A 21792-nucleotide genomic window follows, 5' to 3' on the forward strand; every position below is an offset into this window, starting at 1 on the left:
CTTGCAAACGCACCTTTCAAATGATGCACCCCATGACAAGAATGATAGCCAAAGTGGAGCCTTAACATGTTCCATATAAAGTCCAAGCGTAATAGATCCTATCGTGTGTGTGAAAATGTGCAAGGATGAGACAAGAAAGATGGTGGCTTCATGAGTGCCACCTTCCCACGCAAGCAGAGAGAAAGAAGGGGGAGGGAAATGCACTCAGCTCACGGTAACGTGATCAAGCGCAAGCGAGGGGGTGGAAGGGGTAGGGGGGACAAGTTTGCGCATGTCTCAATTTCAGGTGCGAGTCTTGGCCATGGCTGTAAGTGCAGCTGAGCGCATACGAAGCCACGCATCCTGCTTTAGAGGTAATCTACAGCGTGTGCAAACAGTGGGCATGTCGAGATGGTGTGAGATCATGTAAGCTGTCTTCCCGCGTGTTTAGTATTGGAGATTGCATAATCTCGAGTTTCGGTGACCCATTGGAGCAAGAGGCAGACGAAGCATTCACTCCCCGCTGCTGGCACTTTTCATGATAGCGTCGTCTCAGTGCGGGCGACTCTACCAGCTGCGGGCGCGGAGTACATGCGAAAGCATGGCTAGCTTCGCTTAATTTGTGCCGCTGATGTAAAGATATCGTCGATGTGGCATGAAACTGTATCATTTGTCGCCAACTCCCACATTCATCAAAATGAATTGTTTTCTGATTCAAGTTAGCTTCTTTTTTTATTGCCCGATAATTCGAAATATTTTACAGCCCCTTTTTAGTTGCAAGAAAAATCTATCAGCGACTGTACTTATTTGCATAAAAGGTAGAATTTCAATACAATGAAGCGAATTGCCAGTTTTACTGATTTTGTTATATCAAGGTTTAACTGTAGTACGAAATGGGATTGTATCAAGGAGGCTCTATTGTATATGTAGTACTAGTGCTTATATTGAGAAAAAAGTGTAGTGCAACTGTGCAGCCTAACTTTGGAATTTTTCTCTTGTGTTAACTTTTGTTTGTACACTCATTACGAATACTGAATAGTATAATGAACAAATTCCTGTTGTAAGTATGACTTCGTTATAGTAGCAAAGTTGTTTGTATAACATTGATGCAAGAGCCAGTAACTATAAGGAGCACAAGAGCTAATATTTAGATAAACTGTTACAGGAGTGATGGGCTGTTGTAGTAAATAAGTTACTGTATGCAGTAGAGAATTTCCCATATAAAAATAAATGTTAAGTTTTTGAACGAAGTCCTGCAGCATTTTTTTTACTATAAGCATAGAACTTGGCATTGGTATGAATGAAGAACTTAACAAGGATCTCCAGTATGCCACAAATTTAAGCCCACATATGATGCAGCACTTTGCCAGATTGGGACAGCCGTTTATATGAAAAATGTTGCAAGTTGGCCGCAACGTCGCAGCAGTAGTGTAGCTGACACAATGCAGCTCTGGCCTTTGGCAGGACAAGACACATGTTCACACTTTGTTGCCTATGCATTTCAGTCCTTCTAAGTGAGTTTCTTAGAAGAGGACTTCTGTCAAGGCCAAGGAAAGTGGCTCCCAACTGGTGGGGCCTCAAGGAAGCCCATTATGGCACTCCCATAGTTCAGACAGGGCAGAATGCCTGGTACATGCACATACTACTGGTAGAGACAATGGTGCGGGCCTTTTCTGCCACCAGGAAGAGGATACTGCCCTTCTTCAGCTTCACACTCCCTATCTTGCCCTCGCCATGAATCACCAAGAGGATGCTTGCAGAGCCGATGCCCTTTAGGAGGAAGGTGGTGTTGGGCATAATCTGCGAAAATATATGAAGCAGGCGCACTAACTTTAGAACCTCTTGCCCCTTCTATAGGTTTGTTGCCTTGTTTCTTAAACATTATATACTACATTACATAGTGAAAAATTAAGAAAATGGTAAAATGAATGTATTAATCTACGCTTTAAACCATCAGCAAAGACTTGAGTTGTTAGAGATGACTAAAAATGTACTATGTATGGCAAAATGTGATTAGTGATTATGAATAAATGTGATTAGAAAATTTTAAAAGTTTGCCCTTCGTCTCTAGTGGGATACATAGGCTGATGAGAATCACAAACAAGGATAAATTAAAATAAAAACGGCTAACTTGCAACCTACAAGTGTTGCTAAAGGTCTGTCCCCTCCTATGGCGTACCTGCCAACCTCTGAACTCTGAAATCCATTAAAATTCGGCGGACACAACACAGGAGGCGAGGAGGGAGTGAACAGTGAAAATTTTCAAAGTTTGTCCTTTGTCTCTAGTGGGATACATAAGCACTTTATTAACGATGACTTACCTCTAGACATAGAACACAAGTAGCAGCAAACTCGGAACTGACATCACATCACAGTGACCTGTTCAGTAGCTTTGCTGCTGCCAAATTTGCCTGCTTCAGGTGATTGCCCAGCATAATCTTGCTCCAGCAGCTACCACTTTGGTATCCTTTAACAATCAGCAGATTTACAAAAGTATGTGACGAGCAAAACTTTATTGCAAACAAAATTTCTGTTTTGTAAATCATGATGAAACATTCATAAAGTCGTAGAAAGAGCCTGAATTCGTAAGCTTTATACGAAAAATTCAGAACAGTTTGCAGGTATGCCATGCTAACCAGCTTCAATGACAAATTGCCAACAAGCTGCAATCTGAACTGAAGGTTGGAAATGTTTTTGGTAGACAGCGTATTTAAGCATTACTGTTACTGCTACGCGTTCCCTCCAATTAATGGTAGACTCTCGGTAGTAAATCTGAATGACATTGAAGAACAGCAGAGGTCTGCCAGCTCACAAGAGGAAGTTGGCAAACAGATTTGATTTCTGTTCTAGTTATCTAAGGCTCTAAACTGAGAAAACATGAGTCTTCATGGCTAAACTTGGTTGCTTGCATCAGCAGCAATTGTGTACCAGAGAAACTGATGGGTTTCATCTAAAAGTGTACAAATACTATATTGTAACTATTAAATACTGAATCAAGAATATAAAGTCAAATGTTGAATAAAATACTGAATGTTAAATAATTAGCATAGGCTTGAATGCTTAAAACTTTTGTACAAGGAAAGAACCTACTGTATAGAATACACATGCTTGAGAGTGTGCAAGTACTCTTATCATGCCATAGGAATGTTGCCAACTGTCGATGACTTTCGCACTCATGTTACTGGAATGGCCATGTATCTTTTACACCTCAAGAAGTCTTGCATTCATATCTCCTTTCAGAAAAAGATTTTTCTAGAAATACAAGGCTATGCAATGCACAAAATTATGTTCTACTGCCTATCATCTGCTCATTACTGGCAGGTGATTGGCTTGTTAATGTCATTTAATACAACAGATGAAAGTGAGCACAGCGCATCATGTGACTCAGCGTCACTGCCTCAATCATAGCCTGGATCCACTATGGTCAGCACAGGAGGTAAGAGCAAGCGTCTTAATTTTTGGATTCAGCATAGTCATGCTATCAAAGCAGCTTAGAGACAAAAGTTTCAGATTATAAGTGCGCTCAATTGGGCTTAACAAAGCGTACACGCAACTCCTCTCTATCTGGCCAGGCATAGGAGAATGGTGGAGCCAAGGGTTTGCCATTGCTTCCACTATGTTTGTGAATGCATAGTGAAGCTAAACAGCGTGCACCATGGTACCGTCGACTTTCGTTAATTCGACCCTGACGGGACAGACAAAACTTATCTACTTATCCGGCGGGTCGAATTAAACGAACAGCAGAAAAAACGCCATAACACACTGCTGATTCATTTGGTAGTACTTTCCAGATTCTAACATGCTCCCGAATCAAATGCACACCCACTTTATATGTGCCTAATGTAGGACCCAAACGTAGAAATTACATTAAAGCTCCTAAAAAACTAGGAATCGAAAGCCCAAGCGATTTTTTAGCAAGAAAAATAGGTAATGGTCTCATGTGTGTTGCACCCCCAATGGTAGCCGGTTTCTTAAATTTGGTTTCGCCACACGGTTTTAAAGTCAGCTTCGCCGCAGCAAATAAGTGCTATGCGGTTAAGCATACGAAGGCCGCGAAAGCAGCTTTGGTATCGTGTCCGATTGCAACGTGCAGGCTAATTTACAACGTGTCGGCACAATTTTACTGAAAAAAAACGGGGGGGGGGGAGGGGGGGCGCCTCTTAGAATCGGGTAAATATCATAATCAGACATCGTAGGCTACGGTTATTGCTGGAAAATCTTCCTAGGGCAGACCGAAAACAAGCGTTCCCAACGGGAGATGACGGGTGTTCAACGCATCACTGTCCCCTAATACCCGCCGAGACAGACGCTGCCACTAAAGGGGTCACTATTGGGGTCAACGTAGGGGTCAAACAAGTGCGTGCTGACTGGTTAAGTTCGAATTATCCGGCAAAGGCCTATTTTACGATAGAAATAACGAAACCTTGGGCCAATAGAAATGCATGGGCACTGGCCGAGATGTTCGTATGGGATCAATTGAACAGAGTCGAATTAACGTAAGTCTACCGCAAGCATTTTTTTTTTCTTCATCACGTGACTTTTTTTTTTTCACACTCCCACCTTGTAGAATGGCATTTGATGTTCACCAGCCCCTAATGACTGATTGTTTGAAGCTCCAAGGACAGTCTGATGCAGATGAAACATAAATTAAAGGATGATATAATTCATAATATCTTGTTTAGTTGAGGAATTGATGTCTCATACTATGTTTAAAGAGTCGACAGCTATCCAAATGAAGCAGCATGGCGAGACAAAAATGTTGCGTACTCATTCAAAATATGGGCGAGGCTGCGCAAATACTGTAAAACCTGGTTAATTCGGATTTCACGGGACCGAGAAAAAATGTCCGAATTAACCGAATGGCAAATTATCGAGGGTATCAAGAAAACATGCAATGAGCAAATGCATACTACATCAACACGCTTTTATTTACTGAATGAATCAGCAAATCCTGTTTCTATTTTGCACAAAAGCAGTGCGGAAGGTGTAATTCTCTCGTGACTGATACGCGCTCGCAGCAGCGAAGGCCTCGCGACTTCCTTCACAACATGGCCGCGGTGCGAGTCTTCATCTGAGACGCTTTTCACTACCGCACGCGCATACCGATTATTTTTTCGCCAGTGTCGCCAGGTTGCCGCCCATCGCAATGTAGACGGTGTTCTTCATCCTCGACAGCTTCGCACTGAGTAACTGCTTGCCATAACCGTTGCAAACGAAACCGCGGCCGCTGTCGACGCGATCATGCACTGCGACCTTGCGGTTCTGAAGGTGCGCAGCCGACGCGCGCACAGAGTCAAAACGAAACTACTTTTTGCCGCAACGGCGGCTGCTGTCGACGTGATCATGGATGGCGGCTATGCAGTGTTGAAGCATTTGTTGAAGGCATGCGGCCGATGTGCGCAGCGAGTCAAAGTGAAACTACTGTTTGCCGCAACCACCGTGGACGAAACCACGGCCGCTATCGACACGATTATGTATATATGGCAACTACGCAGTCGTGAAGGCACGCGACCAATGCGGTGCTAAGCGGGGCGGTGAACGGAAGAAGAAAGGCTTTAAAGGCACGAAGCGTTCTGGCGTAGCTCTCATTCACGTACGATTTCCACTGATGAATATGGCGATGCGAACTCCGCCGCTTCGTTTTGGTGGACGCTAAGGCCGTTTTTGCTCTTTTGCGTCGCACATTTGCGGCGCTGTGCACTTGCCGAGCTCGATGTGCAGCCAAATACGTCCGAATTAACGAGAGTTTCAAGTATAAACCCCATGCAAGCGATCTTGCACGCGACAGCGACAGGCGACGCGATGGAGATGGCTGTCGCGTGCGCTCGTCGCCTACAAGTTGCACCCCATGCGAGCGATGACTTCGAGCGACGTCTCCCCAGTGTTGCCGGTATGAGGGCAGCAATATAGGCGCCGAAACTAGCGTGACGCGTGCTTTATTAACTTAAGTTGATGTATTTTACTGTAAAAAGCAGCATAAAATATTTCTGAAAGTCTTGCAGTAGGTTCTTATCCTTGCACCTATAAAAATTCAATCGTTTGCTCGTTCCGTGCGACAATCGGAAGTACTGGAGTTACGTACATCCAGTTCCGGCTTTGCGCTATTGGCTAGTCGCTCATAGCACTTCCGGGCGACGAGCGACGAATTCTAGATTTGCAAAACCGAGCGACCGCGCGACAAGACCGAGCGATCTGTTCAAGCGACGGCCTGATCCGTCGCGCAAACCCGTCGCTCGTCGCTGTCGCGCACAAAATCGCGCTAATGGAGTTTAGCCGATTGCATTAAATAATGCATACGCCTGCCAGGACCAGAGGGCAAGTCCTAATTATCCGATTTTCCGAATTAACAAGGTTTTACTGTACAACATTTTTTAAACTAAGCCTCCAAAAAGTTTGACTATGCTGGAGCTGCGCATCTGCCTAGATGTCCCAGTGCTCCAAGCTGGATGTCAGTTCAAAGCATGCACTCCTAATCATTCCCAGGGTGGCCCACGCCACCTTTGGAATGGCCTGTGCCGCGAGGCCATTGCAAGAGCGTACAATTCAGGTATTGCATAGAAAACAGCAGTGCTTGCCTTGATCATGTTGACAGCAAAATCAGTGATTGGAGGCGAGAAGCAGCATGTTTCAAGGTTCGTGGATACAGCAGGAAAGCGCACTTGACTCAGGGGCACCGAGTTGTAGCTCAGCATGGAACACAGGGTCTCCACATCCTTGTGCTTGGGTGTCAGCCCTGCTCGCACTACGTTGTCCGAGCATGCCATGCACTCCACGCAATCTGTGTACGTCCACAGAAAGGACACGAGACATGCTCCATAAGACAGAAATCTTCAGCAAATTTAAAGTGATAGCTGTTATATAATATAAGCACTTTCCTGCTGCTACATTCATGGCATCACCATTGTGACAGCCATAAAAGTACTATTGCCCTGCAAGCTGTGTTACATATAATTCTCTATTTTTAGTATATAAAAGCCTATCTCGCCTACTTGTCTAGAAGTGTGCAAATATTCGAGACTCTCGAGTAACAAGTAAACGTTGGCCTATTCAATTCAGTTTTCAAATTAGCTAATCACTATTTGTAAGTACAAATAATTTTTAGTAGTTTCTGAATATTTCAAATTGCCAACTGGACGCGATGAAGCATAAAACTGGAGCAAAAATGCAATAAATTTCATCCCAGTAGTCATAGTAGACATAAAACATGCTTTACGTAGTGAACCACATTATGTCACTCGGGGAGCCAGGCTTTTTTGGCTACACCGCCATCCTTCGTCAGTGGGTCCCGAGTATAAACTGCTTATTTGCTTCTAGTGCTCTATTTGTGCTTCAATAAACAACACATTATAATGCATAATGTAATAGCATCAACTTGCTAACAATGTGAACACACTAGAATGTGAAAAACGTTGTTATAGTAATGGTGTTCATTATTCAAAAGCTCATTATAAGCTGTTCATTATGCAAAAGCTATTCAAAAGGTATTCAGAACTTCAAACCTCGATATAACGAACTTCAATAAAACGAAGTATTTAACTTTTCATAACCACTTGTCCATGAACACCGTGTGTTTAGAACCTGAATAAAACGAAATTTCACTGGGCCTACAAAGGCATGCCGAGACAATAAATTGAAAGTTCTGTGGACGCAGATGGCCAAACGATTGAATTACAAGCGGCTGCTTGCAAACGCACCTCAAATGATGAGCCGTGCGACATGAGAGACTGCCAAAGTGGAGCGGCATCATGTTCCGCATAAAGTCCAAGTACAATAATATCCTATCGCGCTCTCTGCTCTGTGTGCTTTAGGTGGGAGGAAAAGTGTGTGAGAGTGAGACGAGAGACGGTGGCTTTACAGGTGCCGCCTTCCTGCACGAGCTCAGAGAAAGAGGGGGAGGGGAGCGAGCTTGCGGTAAGGCGCTGAAGCGCGCACGAGGGGGTAGAGCGGGGAGGGGGGGGGTAAGTTGGCGTGCGTCTCGGCCATGGTTGCGCAAGCCTGTAAGCATGGCTAAGCACATATGCAGCCATGCACCCTGCTTTAGAGGTAGTCTGCTGTGTGTGCAAAGAGTGGGAGTGCCAAGATGGCGTGGCATCATGTAAGCAGTCTTCCTGCACGTTTACTATTGGAGGTTTGGTGACCTGTAGAAGCGCGATGCAGACGAAGCGTTCGCTCCCCGCTGCCGGCGCTTTTCATGGTAACGTCGTCTCAGTGCGAGTGACACTATCAGCCGTTGGGGTGAAGTGCACGCGAAAGCGTAGCTGGCTTCGCTTAATTTGTACCGCCGATGTGAAGATATTGTTGACGTGGCATGAAACCTTATCATTCACCGCCGAATTCCACATTTATCAAAATGAATTGCTTTCTCATTCAAATTTGCTTTTTTCGATTGCCCAATAATTCGGAAAATTCTGCGACCCCTTTCCACGTAAGAAAAATCTATCACCTACTGTACTCATTTGCATAAAAGGTTGAATTTCAATACAAAGAGATTTCGATAGAATGAAGGAAACTGCCGATTTTACAGACTTCGGTATATCGAGGTTTAAATTACTTGATTCGCTAATGGAACTACTTGATTCGTATTCAACTCGCATTACTATTTGCACACCCCTACAGTTGACTAGCAACCGACAATTCGATTAATTCACCCTTGCATTGCGATCTGCTAGCCTCCTGGTTAGCTCAGATGGCCGAGCAACCACCCCAGAAAGGCATTAGTTCCGGGTTCGAATCCAGGACCAGGATTAATTTTTCCTCAACTGTCAAACATTATTTCTGAGAAACTTGTACGGGTTTCTTTTGTAGCTTCATGCTACATTCGTGTGGATGACAATTTTAACTTTTATAAATACTTCCTCCACCTTGTCGGATTCTACAGAACTGATTTGCCATAGCCTAGCATAGCTTAGAATAACACCATCTCCAAGAAACCAACCTCCACGAGATGTCACAAGTTCCATTACTACCTGCAGAAAAAAAAAATAACTTACATACTCAGACTTAGGTGTACATTAAATGGTCCCAGGTGGCTAGAACTGCCCTGCTCAACCCTATCCATTTCAGTCCAGTAAATGAGCAAACCATCCCTAACACTACTTTGGCTCGGAGCCACGTGATCGCGCACACAATCATCATGAGCTACACCTTCAAGTAAGAAGCAACTCACCACCAAAGATATAGGCATGCGGCTCATTTGCAGCTAGAAAGAGGGCCTCTCCAGGCCGTAGCTTCACGTAGTTGAGGAAGAAAATGACGAAGCAGCCAATATCATCTGGGTAACTGGTGTGTACCCGCAGGAACACATTGATAAGCTCATGAGGGACTCCCACTGTCTCCACTGCAAATTAGGTAGAAGGAGCGACAAGAAAACAGCACACATTTCGTTCCAGTTCAATTACGGTTCGGAGAAATAAGAACTTATAATGCTTTGTAAACTGGTTCGCAACACTGAGCCAGTTCGCAAATCGCTTTGTCGCAGTCAATTTTATTCTGCCCCATGGCGATATACTGCAGAGTACTATCGACTTGTCCGCATGGCGCATGCACAAGTTTCATCAAGAGAAGGCAGAAATTTACAAATGAATTACACAGATATGGGAAAATTTTTATGTACATATTAGAGACAAGAGGTAATTAGCGGGAATCCTTGCGTCAGCATAAGGACTGCGTAGCTTCCACACTTGTGACTTTAATTGCAGAAGGGTATGTTAATTCTCGTTTTTCTTCAGGATCTTACTACAGGACTGATGGTGAGCAAACTGTGGCATGTGATCTATGAGTGTCAAAGACAGCATGAATTCAAATTGTATTACACAAATTACAGCTTCAAACTTCTAGTCTGTACTGGAAGAAGAAGCCAGTATTTAACATTGCACTCAGTTTACTGCTTTTCTATAAGCAGGTGAGAACACTGGTGCTTCTAAACGATGAACAAGGATTGTTCACTTGCGGAACCACATGTTGATCTTTCTTGCATATCTTCATATGGTGCTTAGTCTTGCACTGACTAAGGATGGATAAAGAAGTCAAAAGCACACACACAGTACCCCATGAAAAATTCTACAACTTTAAGAGCATTGTACTCTGCTTGGCTAAGCACCAAACATGCATTGAACCTTGAAATGTAACAAAAGCATATTTTGCGTGCAGTTTTCAGCTGTGGTTACTGCTCATTGAGAAAGGGGCAGCATTCGTTAGCAACTGCAATCGTGCAACACTAAGTCACACAGCTGAAATCATTAATATCTCTTTTTGAGGACATTGTATTTTCCATTCACCATGTTTATCTAGCTTAGTAACAAGCTGGCTCAATGGCTGAATGGAGAGTTTCAGCAGAAATGTTGATTCTGTGGAGCTCCTGAAACAACTTTTCAGAAGTGGAACACAACTGGCATGACCGATTTCAGAACCGCAAGCGTCTCTGCAGAGGTGGCCGTAGTCACCAGCACGTATCCGTACCAATTCTCGCACACATTGCAGCTCGCGAAGGGTAACAAAGTGCATGTAGGGTGCACCTCGTTAAACCGTACCCGCTTAAACAGTAGTTTCGTTTTAAAAGTAGTGAAGTCAAATCCCCGACTCAGCGGCCATTGAACATAAAGTGTTTTGCATCTGCATAAACCGTACCAGCTTATTGTGTAGGTATCGGTTAACACTTCGTGTTTTCATTTTTCGTCACACAATCACTGCGGTGCATCATCTCCATCGAGCGACCCGGCTATCGACCGTGGCACGAAGTCGGCTCTGGCACGCAACAGGGATCTACCGTTGACTACGATGTGTGGCATTTGGAATGCAGCAAAGAAGTTGCTTGGCTGCACTGCTGCGACTGTGAAAAGATGTCGGCAACGAGGTTCGGTTTTTTGCTATCTAGCAGTAGTGTCACTTAACAACAGTGATGAGGATGACACAGAAAACGACGGCCAGGTGATTCAAGTCCGACAGTAGCAGAAGTTGCACGTTATGTCAGCCTCATGAACGCAACCATCATGAGAACAGCACCCCACAATAAAAAAGGCACCCTGCGACTTCTGCAGAGCTATCGCACCCGTGCACAGAGAATATGCAATGCCAACGAGGAATTTGCCATGCGAGTGTTTGCCGAAAAGAGGGGGCTGGCTGAATAAGCTGGCTCGCAGCTACAGTAAGTTTGAGGTCGCTGTCGTCGCTGCTAAGCCGCTGCGGCATGAAACGAAAACAACAAACTTTTGTCGCGCGAAGTGAATAAATATTGCATGTTTTTGCCCTTTCATCACACTCTCTGTGAGTTTTATTTTTCACAGGTAAGTGGGCAATCTCATGCTATTTCAGTTAGGCAGTACTACTGTTTAGTACAGTACATACTTTTTCCAAGCTCTGTTCAACTACAGTTTAACGATGTTTCACTGTAGTAGTTATTCGAAGAATTATGCCAATTATTGAACACCCATTGTCGCCTTATATGCTTAACTCGTTTTGTGCCCCTATAACTGGTACAATTTTTTTCCATTTGAGTTTGGGTTCAGTTCCACCAAAGATTGCGGTTCTGGTACAGTTTTTGGTTCAGCTTCGGGTTTGGTTTGACACCCTGTGAGTAACGAAATTTGGCCCAAATGTTTCAAATAACTGTGTAAATGTGCTACTGAAGTTTCACTTAAATCTGGCCAGTGCTTTCAAACTTAATTTCCTTGTACCATGTCCTCTCTTGACAATCGGTTGGTAGTCATCATGTACCCTGCATCATTCATACCTGGCGCTGTATTTCTCAATTAGCCATCTCATTTTACATTCTTCTTTTCGGGCATGCAGCTGTTATCGTCAATACTGGTAACTCAGTGCAAGAATGGTAAGAAGAATGGAAAATGAAATAGAATGTTACAAAATACAGTGCCTAGCCTACGCTTCACAAGATTTTGCACAGCTGGACAGCCATCCTTACCGTTTTTCCTGAACCTATCGGCCAGTTTCTCCAGTTGAGGAAGAAAGACTTCGGCCGGAGCAGTGATGACAGCTTTGAACCAGGCGTGCAGCTCGGCCTTTGATGCCAATGGTTGCTCTGCCAGTGACCCAAGCACCTCACGCAGCTCCGGCAGTACTGCACTTTTCACACATGAAGACAGGCACTCAAAAACCATCACAGAGCACAGCTTAATTTCTTTTTGCAAAGTGGACCTTGAAAAAACCTTAATGGCGTCCTGCAACATAGCTCTTACCGAAAATCATTTTACTTCAAATGATTCTTTGTACAGTCCCAAGTTCAATGCAAAAAGAATTACAAAAATCAGCACACATGATCAAAAGCTTTTGAACTTCGAAATTCAAAGGATAAACTGAAAAAAAGAAAGGCAACCTTTATCACGTGTCATTCACCCAATCGTTCCTTACGCTGGTACTAACGAGACCAGCGCTTTCATGAATGTGTACAGAAAACTTGCATACTAAGGTGGATTTGTTGCTGCAGCCTGTGCACATGCTTTTTATTGGAATTGGATTGGGAGCGCATAGCCATGCTACGATGGTTCAGGCAGGTCAGGCAAGCTTAAAAGGACTCGGTGAATTCAGCTTAATCCTTTGTGAGGCAAACCTGTCACCACCCTGTGAGGAAAACCCATCATAGGTCATGCCACCTTCAGTTTCAGCAACAAAAAAAAAAAAAGGAAAAATTGGGTTCCTGGGAAATGGGAGAGCAAGAGGGGACATATAGTGAAAGTGAGGTATGCTTCGAGTTGAAATGGTTGGCAGTTGGCCCAGTCGGCACACCATATCACAACATCTCCCTCTGAGTACAGTAACTCTGATTTTGCACTTGCTTCCTAGATGAAGAGCTTGCAAAACTTCATCACAATACTTTTTTACAGTTGTTTAAGAGAGTACGAGGAAAAGATTCACAAGCTGTGTGCCCAACCAATCACACTGAACAGCATAACTAGTCATGTTCATTGCCAAGAATCACTACCATACACCACAGAAGTTGGCAATGAACATGCATTTTTTGGTGGATTAAATTATTAAACACTCCAATGTCAGTGATGTCATGGTACCTTATTGTCACAGTGCATACAGCACCCCTTTAAGTTAGTGACATTTTTGGGTCCTGCATGCACCCAAATCAATAAGAACATCACCGCTAGTGCCTTCTTATTTTAAGTTTGTTTAATGATAATTGCTAGTTTTGTCATTATTTAATTGTGCCCCCCACACCCTGCTGCTCTAGGTATGTAATACACCCTTCGAAGGCCTTTATTGTATGAACCTGCCACACTTTATGGGTACTTGGTATAAACTTGTTTCCGCACCTCCTAAAGTGACACACTAATAAGAAATGTTAAAGGCCAACTGTAATGAAAACTCACTTCAAATAAATTCATTACAAATGAGTGCTATATGCTACTGGAGAAATTTGGTAAAGCTGCAGGGCCAGTAATTGTCTAATTTCCTAATTAGCAGCCTATGAACAGCACCTAAGCCCACGTCGAGTGCAGCCGACAGTTAGTGGCTATGATGTAAGTTCCAGCACACTGCCTCAGAGATTTTCCAGCATGCTGCAGGAAGTTGCAGGCAGCGGCTAGCTTCGGAAGGCATGCAGAAGAGCTGCAGTTTCTTAGCCATGCGTCACTTCTGGTGAGTGGTAATGGCGGCCTTTTTTTTTTCTTTATGCAAAAACATCAAATGGCCCATTGAGCGAAAATGCGCCTGTAGACTGTAGCAGTAAAACTGCACCTAAGGTGCCATTAGCTGTGACGCCATATTACGAGTTCGCCTTGACGGAGCAGAGCAGGCGAAATAAAACACCTGCTGCTGCGCTAGCGAGCCAGATGTTACGTGAAGGGAGAGGGCATCACCGCGATGCCGTGTCACCCTCACTATTAGGAGCAGGCTGTATCTCTCTGTCTCTCACCCCAACTGGGCTTAGCTGCTGCACAGGCCTGCCGGCCCTGGTGACTACTGCTGCTTCCTCGGTCTAGCCAGGCTGATAGACTAAGGTCCTGAACATTTCTAATTGTTTATTTTGTGCGAAGAGGTGATGTATCTACTGAGACAATTGCAAAAATAAAGATAACACATCTCCTCCTAAAATTAAATTGCTCAAGGAATTGCCAGATTCACCATCTACATGTCACCATCAACTCTAATGGACACCAATGGCCTCAACGAATCAGCAGGCTGCTTGAAGAGGCTGCCTGGCACTGCCTGGACTAATGCATTTCTTAAAATCTGTAAATTTGATCTGAAGCACATATTCCTGGTGGCCTAAAACTTGGCACCCTCATTTCTTAACACAATGTGGTGCTATATTAGTGTATATTAATTAATGGACACAGCAGTGACCAAGGTAACATAACTCTTTCTAAAAGTATTTTTTTTTTAATGATAAGCTTGAAGGGAGCCTCTAAACCACCTCTGAAATTTTTTTAGATACTTCAAATAAATGTGTGCATGCCATACAGGATACCATGATGATCATCTTATGCAAACATAGCAACACTACGTGCCGTAGTGAAAGCCACAAATTTAAAAAACGATTCCGTGCTGCTCTCTAGGCTTTTAGGTTCCTCTTTTGCACATCGTGATGCCAGCAGGGTGCTGCGTGTGACATCACCAGGGTAAAAGCTGTCGATTAGCGGAATGTCAAGGGACAACAGCGCCGCCATGATGAGAAACAGCTATGTGTTCTGAGAATGAAGAAGAGCTCATCCACTGTGTGCCAATGAACATTTTATGAAGGTTCCATTCAGTCAGTGTCGTGCGGAGCACAATTAGGGCTGAGCAATGAAGGAGCTTTTCTCCTGTTGTGTTAATGCAACCTGTAGCTTTTGCCTGTGGGATTGCTCAATTATCACGCATCTCCCGATGTTGTTTTCTCCGCACGGCTCTCGCATCTCCTTTATTCCGGCTTCTCCCCGTAGCTAAGCGCCAATGGCAGTCAGTGCGGTTGCAGCATATTACAAGAGATGGCACGAGTGTTGCACTGCTATCAGCAAGCACGTGGACATTCCACACATGCGCCGATCCATGCTTCTAGGAGACCATCTCACGAGGCCTAGGAGCAGGACACTAGAACGGACGAACACGATCGTTCGAATGCGCCACAATTCACATGACTGTACGCGCAAACGACCAGGTGCTGGTGTGCAGCATGGGGCAAACATACTCGCTCAATATCCAGTCGCGGCGAGTCCAACTTTATAGATTTGTCGCATGCCTGTGAGCATGTTCTGTGGATAGCAATTTGGCTAGCAGGCATTAGCGTATGAAAGGTGCAATAAATGCTCTTGTGATTGTTTGCACTACTGTCTTGTCGTTCCTTTGTCCCCAAAACATGTGTGAGACCCTACACCTGGTGCTGTCGAGCATCCCCTCATGCTGCAGTGCATGGAGTTGGTGAAAGTATGTGGAGAGAGCACCAGTAAAGAGATTAGTAAAGGCAAGCAAGAACCCGCGGCATCCATGTAGTCATTCATCAAACGCCTGTAACTTTGCTATTACGGCACCACTTGGAAAAAAAGTTGCTGCTGTATGTTCATTGTGTAGTGGTATACAGCTGCCACTTTAAATCAAATTTTCCAGCCCAGAGAGGTTTAGGTGCCCTTTAAAAACAATTGATGTACTCGTTCTCAATGCAGCAATCCTTCCAAATTTCTGAAAATATTATATGAAACATATTAGAGGGGTCCTGAACCACCCCTTGAGCTTGGTGAGAAAAACACAGTTCACGGATAGCATACCTGGCTGCGACCATCTCAGCGAAATACTTCAGTCGTGCGGGGCACATGGAGCGCGAAGTCACCTTTTTCTCAAATGCTCTGTTTTAAATAGAAGCCTGCTCCTCATTCTTTTCTGGACACTTTATTTCGTAATATGGCAGATTCTTATACACAGCTGCTAATGGTGAGTAGCTGACATCCATCAAGAAGGGTGTTTAGAACAACACGCTTGTTCCTAATGTTACTGTGTATATTTATTGGCGCAGTTTAATAAACGACCTGAAGTAGGCAAAAATCCGCTTTTTAATTTGAATAATTACGCACTTCCAGAAGAAGCTGATTACTGTTTGCCAACGCCGGCCACCGGTGTAGGAATTAAACTTTGGCCACCCTGCTTATCGGTGCCTTAGCCGTCAGGTCTCGTTGATTTCAATTACTTTTGAACACTCAACTAGCCTCGAACCACGCAAAACTGACGATCGGACCACATGCACGCTTTCCAGCATGCGCTCTCCTGGCTGCTTCTGGTTATATGCCTTGGCAGGCTTCACTTCGTACTGAGCTATTGATAGCACTTCAAAATAGGCAAGTTGAAAGTGGCTACTGCCGTCGGTCAAGCTGGTGCAGGACACAGCCGGTCCGCACCATCTAGCACGGCCAGATTGGAGCATACGAGCACGAGTGCACACTCAAACCCTGTCGTGTACAAAGCAAACGCTGCCATATGCACTACAGTTCCATGTAGCTGCGGTCTGCCATGTAGCGTAGGTGCCACGGTCACCGCAGGTGCTGCAACAAGTCCGCTGGCTGAGCGCACTGCAGCCCGCTGAGGAAAACTGCATTTGGTGTGTCGTAGGTGGCAAAATCAGAAATGGTGGCGTCTGAGTGAACATCCAAAATCAAATTTTAATTGAGTACCGTGGTGATGTTCAGTATGTGTAGCATTGTGGGCACGCCCCACTCCGCCGCAGACTTCGCAGTGCAAGTCACTGAAGAAGGAACGGAAGCACCGTAAAGCACCATTTGATTGCCAATAACTCCGCTTCAGCTGAACGCATTGAAGTACTTCTTGCGGCAAAGTATTTCTGAAATAGTCAATTTTACCTTCAAAAGCATTTCTCAACTTTAATAAAACGAGGTTCAGGGCACCTTTAAAAATATAATATAAAATATATTATAAAAGTAAGTATGAACATATCATGAGCAGAATGTAATTCAGAAAAGCTGGATTTTAATTCACTTTTGGCTGCCTTGGGCTGTTCTTTTAAAAAATGAAGCCACTTATTTGAGCTTGTTTTCAGACAGCCATCCATTTGTCAGCCCGAGTCTGTCCTCATCATGCCAGAGATTACTGAGGAATAGTGGCCCAGGCCAGTGCTCACATGGTCGGTCAAAGCTCAGCGATATCTATCAGAATATGACAGGGAAGAGGAAGACAATTCGGGATGAATTCCTTCAAGCAGGACAGAGAATAACGCAATCAAGACTAACGCAATTACCTTTCAGGACTAACGCAATTACCTTTCAGGAGGTGCGCAATTTCTTGCAGAGGGCGGAAGTTGCAGAAGGCCTCAAACTCTGTCAGGGCGATGGCAATCTCAGGCTTGTGGTTTGTGTCTGGGTACAGGTTGGGATGCGCCTCATGCAGCTTCTTGGCCAGCACCTGCCACGGCAGAACATGCATGCACAGGCCTGTAGTTGTTGTTTAAGCGCGAGAGTTGGCATGGCAAACATGCCGTCTTGTGCATATGTCTCCATTGCATATAACTTGCGCTTCCAATTACAGTGCTCTGAATAAAGAAAATAAATCTGTGCTTATAATCCTCACAAATATCTATAAATAAAAAAGGCAGTATCTTTAAAGAAAAATGGACACACTGTACGAAAAATGTCACAAGGCAAACCACACCGTCACTGCGATTTGAGAAGGTTTTACACGCATCACACAGGTGTGACAACCAGAAAGCATCAGAGATGCGCCCACATGGGTTCAAGGGGGGAAGAGAAGTGAATGGCCCAAATTCACCCCCTTTCCCCCTCCTGCCTCCTACCACCATGGTACCCAGTAATGAAATGCCTTCCTGAACTCCCCAATGAGAATAAAGAATCGTGCACTCCAACACCCCCTCAACCCTGCCCCCAACAACAAAAACAGAAAAAAAAGAACCTGGTGATGCCCCTGTGCATCCCACTGAAAGCTGACACTCATGCTATGATAACAGTGTGAAACTGTCAGTACGTCTCATCCAAGACCTGAAAAGTTTACTGTCGTGAAGGTGCACTGTGGTCAGTGAGAGGCACCATAACGGAGGGCTCCGAATCGATTTGGGCTACATGGAGCGTGCATTTAAATCTCACAAGCATTTTTTGCATTATGTCCCTAGTGAAATATGGCTCTTGGGCCAGGAATTGAGCCAAAATCTCTTGGTCAGCTGGAGAACACAATAGTATTCACTTAGCCACTGCACTGGGAGCAACAGCTGAAACCTGAAATGTTAATACCAGAGAGGAAGCAAATGTGATGACACCGACAATGCTTCACAAGCGCAAGATCAGAAGTTCAAAATGTCAACAAAAACAAACTGCATACAACAATATTAGGTGTGCTTTTAACAACTGTTCAAGAAAACCCTTATTGCCAATGCCTTTACACATTACACAGCATGAATAAATGAAGCAATCAGCACACTTTTAAATATTTGTTTATATCGACTGCAGTAAAACCGACATTGATTTTTACTAATCTTGTGTACATTCAGTGCCACCGACAAATTCACACAAATTAACATTAGTGAGATGAGCCACACCTTGGTTGGATGTGCTTGTATGGAGAGGGGTGAGCCTACTGAGAGTACTTTGAAGAGGAATGGCAACTGTGCACCAAAGATAGCCCGAACACTGCCGCCAAGGCATTCTGGATGCTCTGTGATGTACGAAGCCAGCGTCTTATCCGTGCCTCGAATCTTGCTTGGACATGAGGGGTGTGTTCCCATCCACAGCTGCACAGTACAAGACATGCAAGTTAAGTTCTTCAGACACTAACATAAACAGATACAAACTGACAGAAAGAGACCTTAATGGATACAGAAGAAGTCAGCCATGACAGGCTGTCATTCGCATAGCTTTCAGAGGGGGCCCTAAAGGCCCTCCTTTGAAAGCTATGCGAATTGATCTGACAGCTATGTGGTACGCCAGTGGGTAATACAAGGATGATAATGACATATATTTATTTTTCGCAAAGGCCAGGGGTGGCCAAAGAGCACTGGGGGTAGCATGTGGATTTGCCTTAACTTCTTCCTTCTGGCTTAGCTTCGAACAACTTTGCAACTGCATATTGATAATGAGAATTTATACATACCACATTGTGAATGCAATGTCTCGCAATGATTATGCATGTCTGCAGAGACTTGCCTTACTGAGTTTAGAAAACCATGATTTTTTTTTTAATTTAGAAAGGTATATTACAGTAAATAACACCATAAGAATGTCCGTAGCCACTAGCACAAAGAATAGACAAGTCCATGTAGTATGACATGTCATTCGCAGGGTAGCTGAATGACCACAGCGCTACAGTTCCTTCTAGTAATTTCTTCACTAAATTGATGACCATGAGCCAAGACCCATAAGAAAAGTGTAGCATACTCACCTCAGCATACGTGGTGGATTCCTCGATGGATGCCAGGTGGTGCCCCTCCGATGCTAGTTGCGCCACTAAGCTGGACGGTCCCCTCTTGCCCCAGTGATACTTCTGCACAGTGCAGTCCAGCTCCAGCAACCCCGCTGCACAGATTAATTAGGGTCTGCTATAAGGCCACTGGTTCTAAGCTTTGAATGCATCAGTGAACCAGCGAAACAGGCAGTGAATGTTGTGGTGACTGTCAAAACAAGACACAGGTTAACAGGGAGATGAGGACTTGAAGTGATGACAGTGGTCGAACTGATGTTGCTGGAGCTGATGTTGCAACAAAGGGTGATGAAGACAAAGGTACTGACGAAGACAAGGCCCTTGTCGAAACATTGGCTCCAGTAACGCCCTTTGTCCGACCATTACTTATTTATTTATTTATTTATTTATTTATTTATCTATACCTCAAATACCCCATTTGGGGTTTTACATGAGGGGTACGTGAGCCTATCTAGGTCATATTTTCAATGTGTGCCTGCTGATATATTGTACTGACTGAAAATTCAATTTATTTATTTGCATACAAAAATGAAAGAATCTACCAAACATTGTATTACTTCATTCTGTCTAGCTTGCTGACACATGATGTTAGAAGAATACATTATTGCAGTAATGAACTCCTAACTGAAAGGAAGTCATGCTAACATACATCACAACAAGGCAATAAATACAGAGTGTTTGTGTGTTCCTTCCTGTTCCATCTCATTCTGCCAATTACTGTTTTGTCCTAGTGATCATGAACCAACTAGTGCACTTATTTTAAACTTCAAAGCCATTCCGATTAAGGTGCAATATGTGCTATAAATATGGCACACAAAGCTCTGCCTGGACTTGTCATCTAGTTGTACAAGGCTTGTACTTCAGTGTCACACAGGGCACCTTCGATTGTTACTGAGCCTGATCTGGATTTATTTTTAGATTGTGATTGGCTCTTTTCCCCAGGCTGAGGAAGGGAACTAATTGCAATATGGAAATTCGATCCAGATTGGCCTCTATAGGGTTCGAAAGTGCCCATGTGATTTAGATATAGAAGTGACAATTTTATCGTTACAATGAACGCCACAAAACTGGACAAAACAAACAGGTATCCCTGTCAAATGCTTTATGACACAAGAAAGAACACAATGTGACACTTCTGTGCAAGACTGGGGAGCTGACAAGCTAATGGATGTCATAATGCAGCTAATGTCATAATGTCGAATGTAGCTTGTCAGCTGACAAGCATGAAAGACTTGTAAAGTTGTTGGCTCAAATACACTTCACTGTACAAGAAGCCATCAACACCAGTCTGTTTTACCCTTCGTAGGATATTAATGAGCAATGGGATACAGCTATCTGTTCCTACATGTACAAAAAGAAAGGTTCCGTAGGAAGTTGCTAGAGCTGAGCAGCACAGTACCTAGCATGTTAAGCAAAACAATATAGTGTGTTATTACTCTATGTCTATTCCAAAGAAAGACTTTAATGTGCTCCTATGAAACAGATTCACTTGAGATTTCATAGCATAACTCTATAGGGCATAACTGCATTTCACATGTGTATACGTACCACAATTCAACTATGACAAATAGCAGTTGGTATCTATGAATCAGAACTGGTAGGACACCTCGGCTAATGGACCGTTAGAAATGAACCGAAAGAGCGCTTAATTCACTACTACAAGCACCTGCTGGTGAATGCACATAGTACCACATCCAGTGCCTGCAGTAAATAAAGCGATAACTAGCTACTATTCAATATTATTTACTATGACTATCTCTTCATAGCAATGCATATAATCACTTTAGTGAATGACAACACACATGATTATGATACATTACTGAACAGTCACATATGCATAAGCGGAAAAATGATTCAGCAGGTGAGTGCTATTGTGGGTGACACTATCATCTGGCACATTCTAGCATGGAAGGACTCTGGTTCTAGCTACAAAGAGCACATAAAATATCAATATGAACTGCTGCGCTATCTCTTAGAGTGCGCAACACCGCACGCAATGTGCGTGTTGAGCACATTACGTGTTGGAAGTACACGTTGAAGTACACGTTACGTGTTGAAGTACACTACAAATTACAATACTGCATGCTGACAGTTAGAATGTAAAACTGACATCGAGTGTTACTTCAACGACGTCTCGCTGTAATCACAATTCTTTTTACAAGGTTCCGTCTAACTATCCTGCAGAGCAAGCTGTAGGCGACGTACCTTCACCCATGCTTCCGAGTCGAAAGGTTTCGGTATTTATTTGGTACAGTCGACTCGCGCTACTCTTCAAACACCACGTAGCATAATTTTCGCATTGCTCAGGCAGCTGTGCAACCACGTCGAGGGCGCCGCTAGCCTGCGCTAGCTCAGCTGTCGCGTTTGCAAAACAACCATGCACGCATAGATGCCTGTGCCATCATGCAGGCAAGTGATGCTTGGTAATGAGTTTCGCAGAAGCGC

At 44.0% G+C, this 21792-nt stretch overlaps 1 protein-coding gene across 1 annotated transcript; it reads right to left on the bottom strand.

The window, feature by feature from the left end:
- Window positions 1-1341: 1341 nt before the first annotated feature.
- Window positions 1342-21710, bottom strand: Mpi (mannose phosphate isomerase). Its single transcript, XM_075681448.1, has 8 exons — window positions 21553-21710; window positions 19309-19442; window positions 18470-18661; window positions 17184-17325; window positions 11897-12052; window positions 9146-9316; window positions 6555-6757; window positions 1342-1779 (listed from the first exon to the last, which is right to left on the bottom strand). Exons 1-8 carry the CDS (start codon window positions 21560-21562, stop codon window positions 1588-1590), a joined length of 1200 nt encoding a protein of 399 aa, XP_075537563.1. The 5' UTR covers window positions 21563-21710; the 3' UTR covers window positions 1342-1587.
- Window positions 21711-21792: the final 82 nt, after the last annotated feature.

This window comes from Dermacentor variabilis, chromosome 2, assembly GCF_050947875.1.
Source record: "Dermacentor variabilis isolate Ectoservices chromosome 2, ASM5094787v1, whole genome shotgun sequence".
Classification (NCBI taxonomy): domain Eukaryota; kingdom Metazoa; phylum Arthropoda; class Arachnida; order Ixodida; family Ixodidae; genus Dermacentor; species Dermacentor variabilis.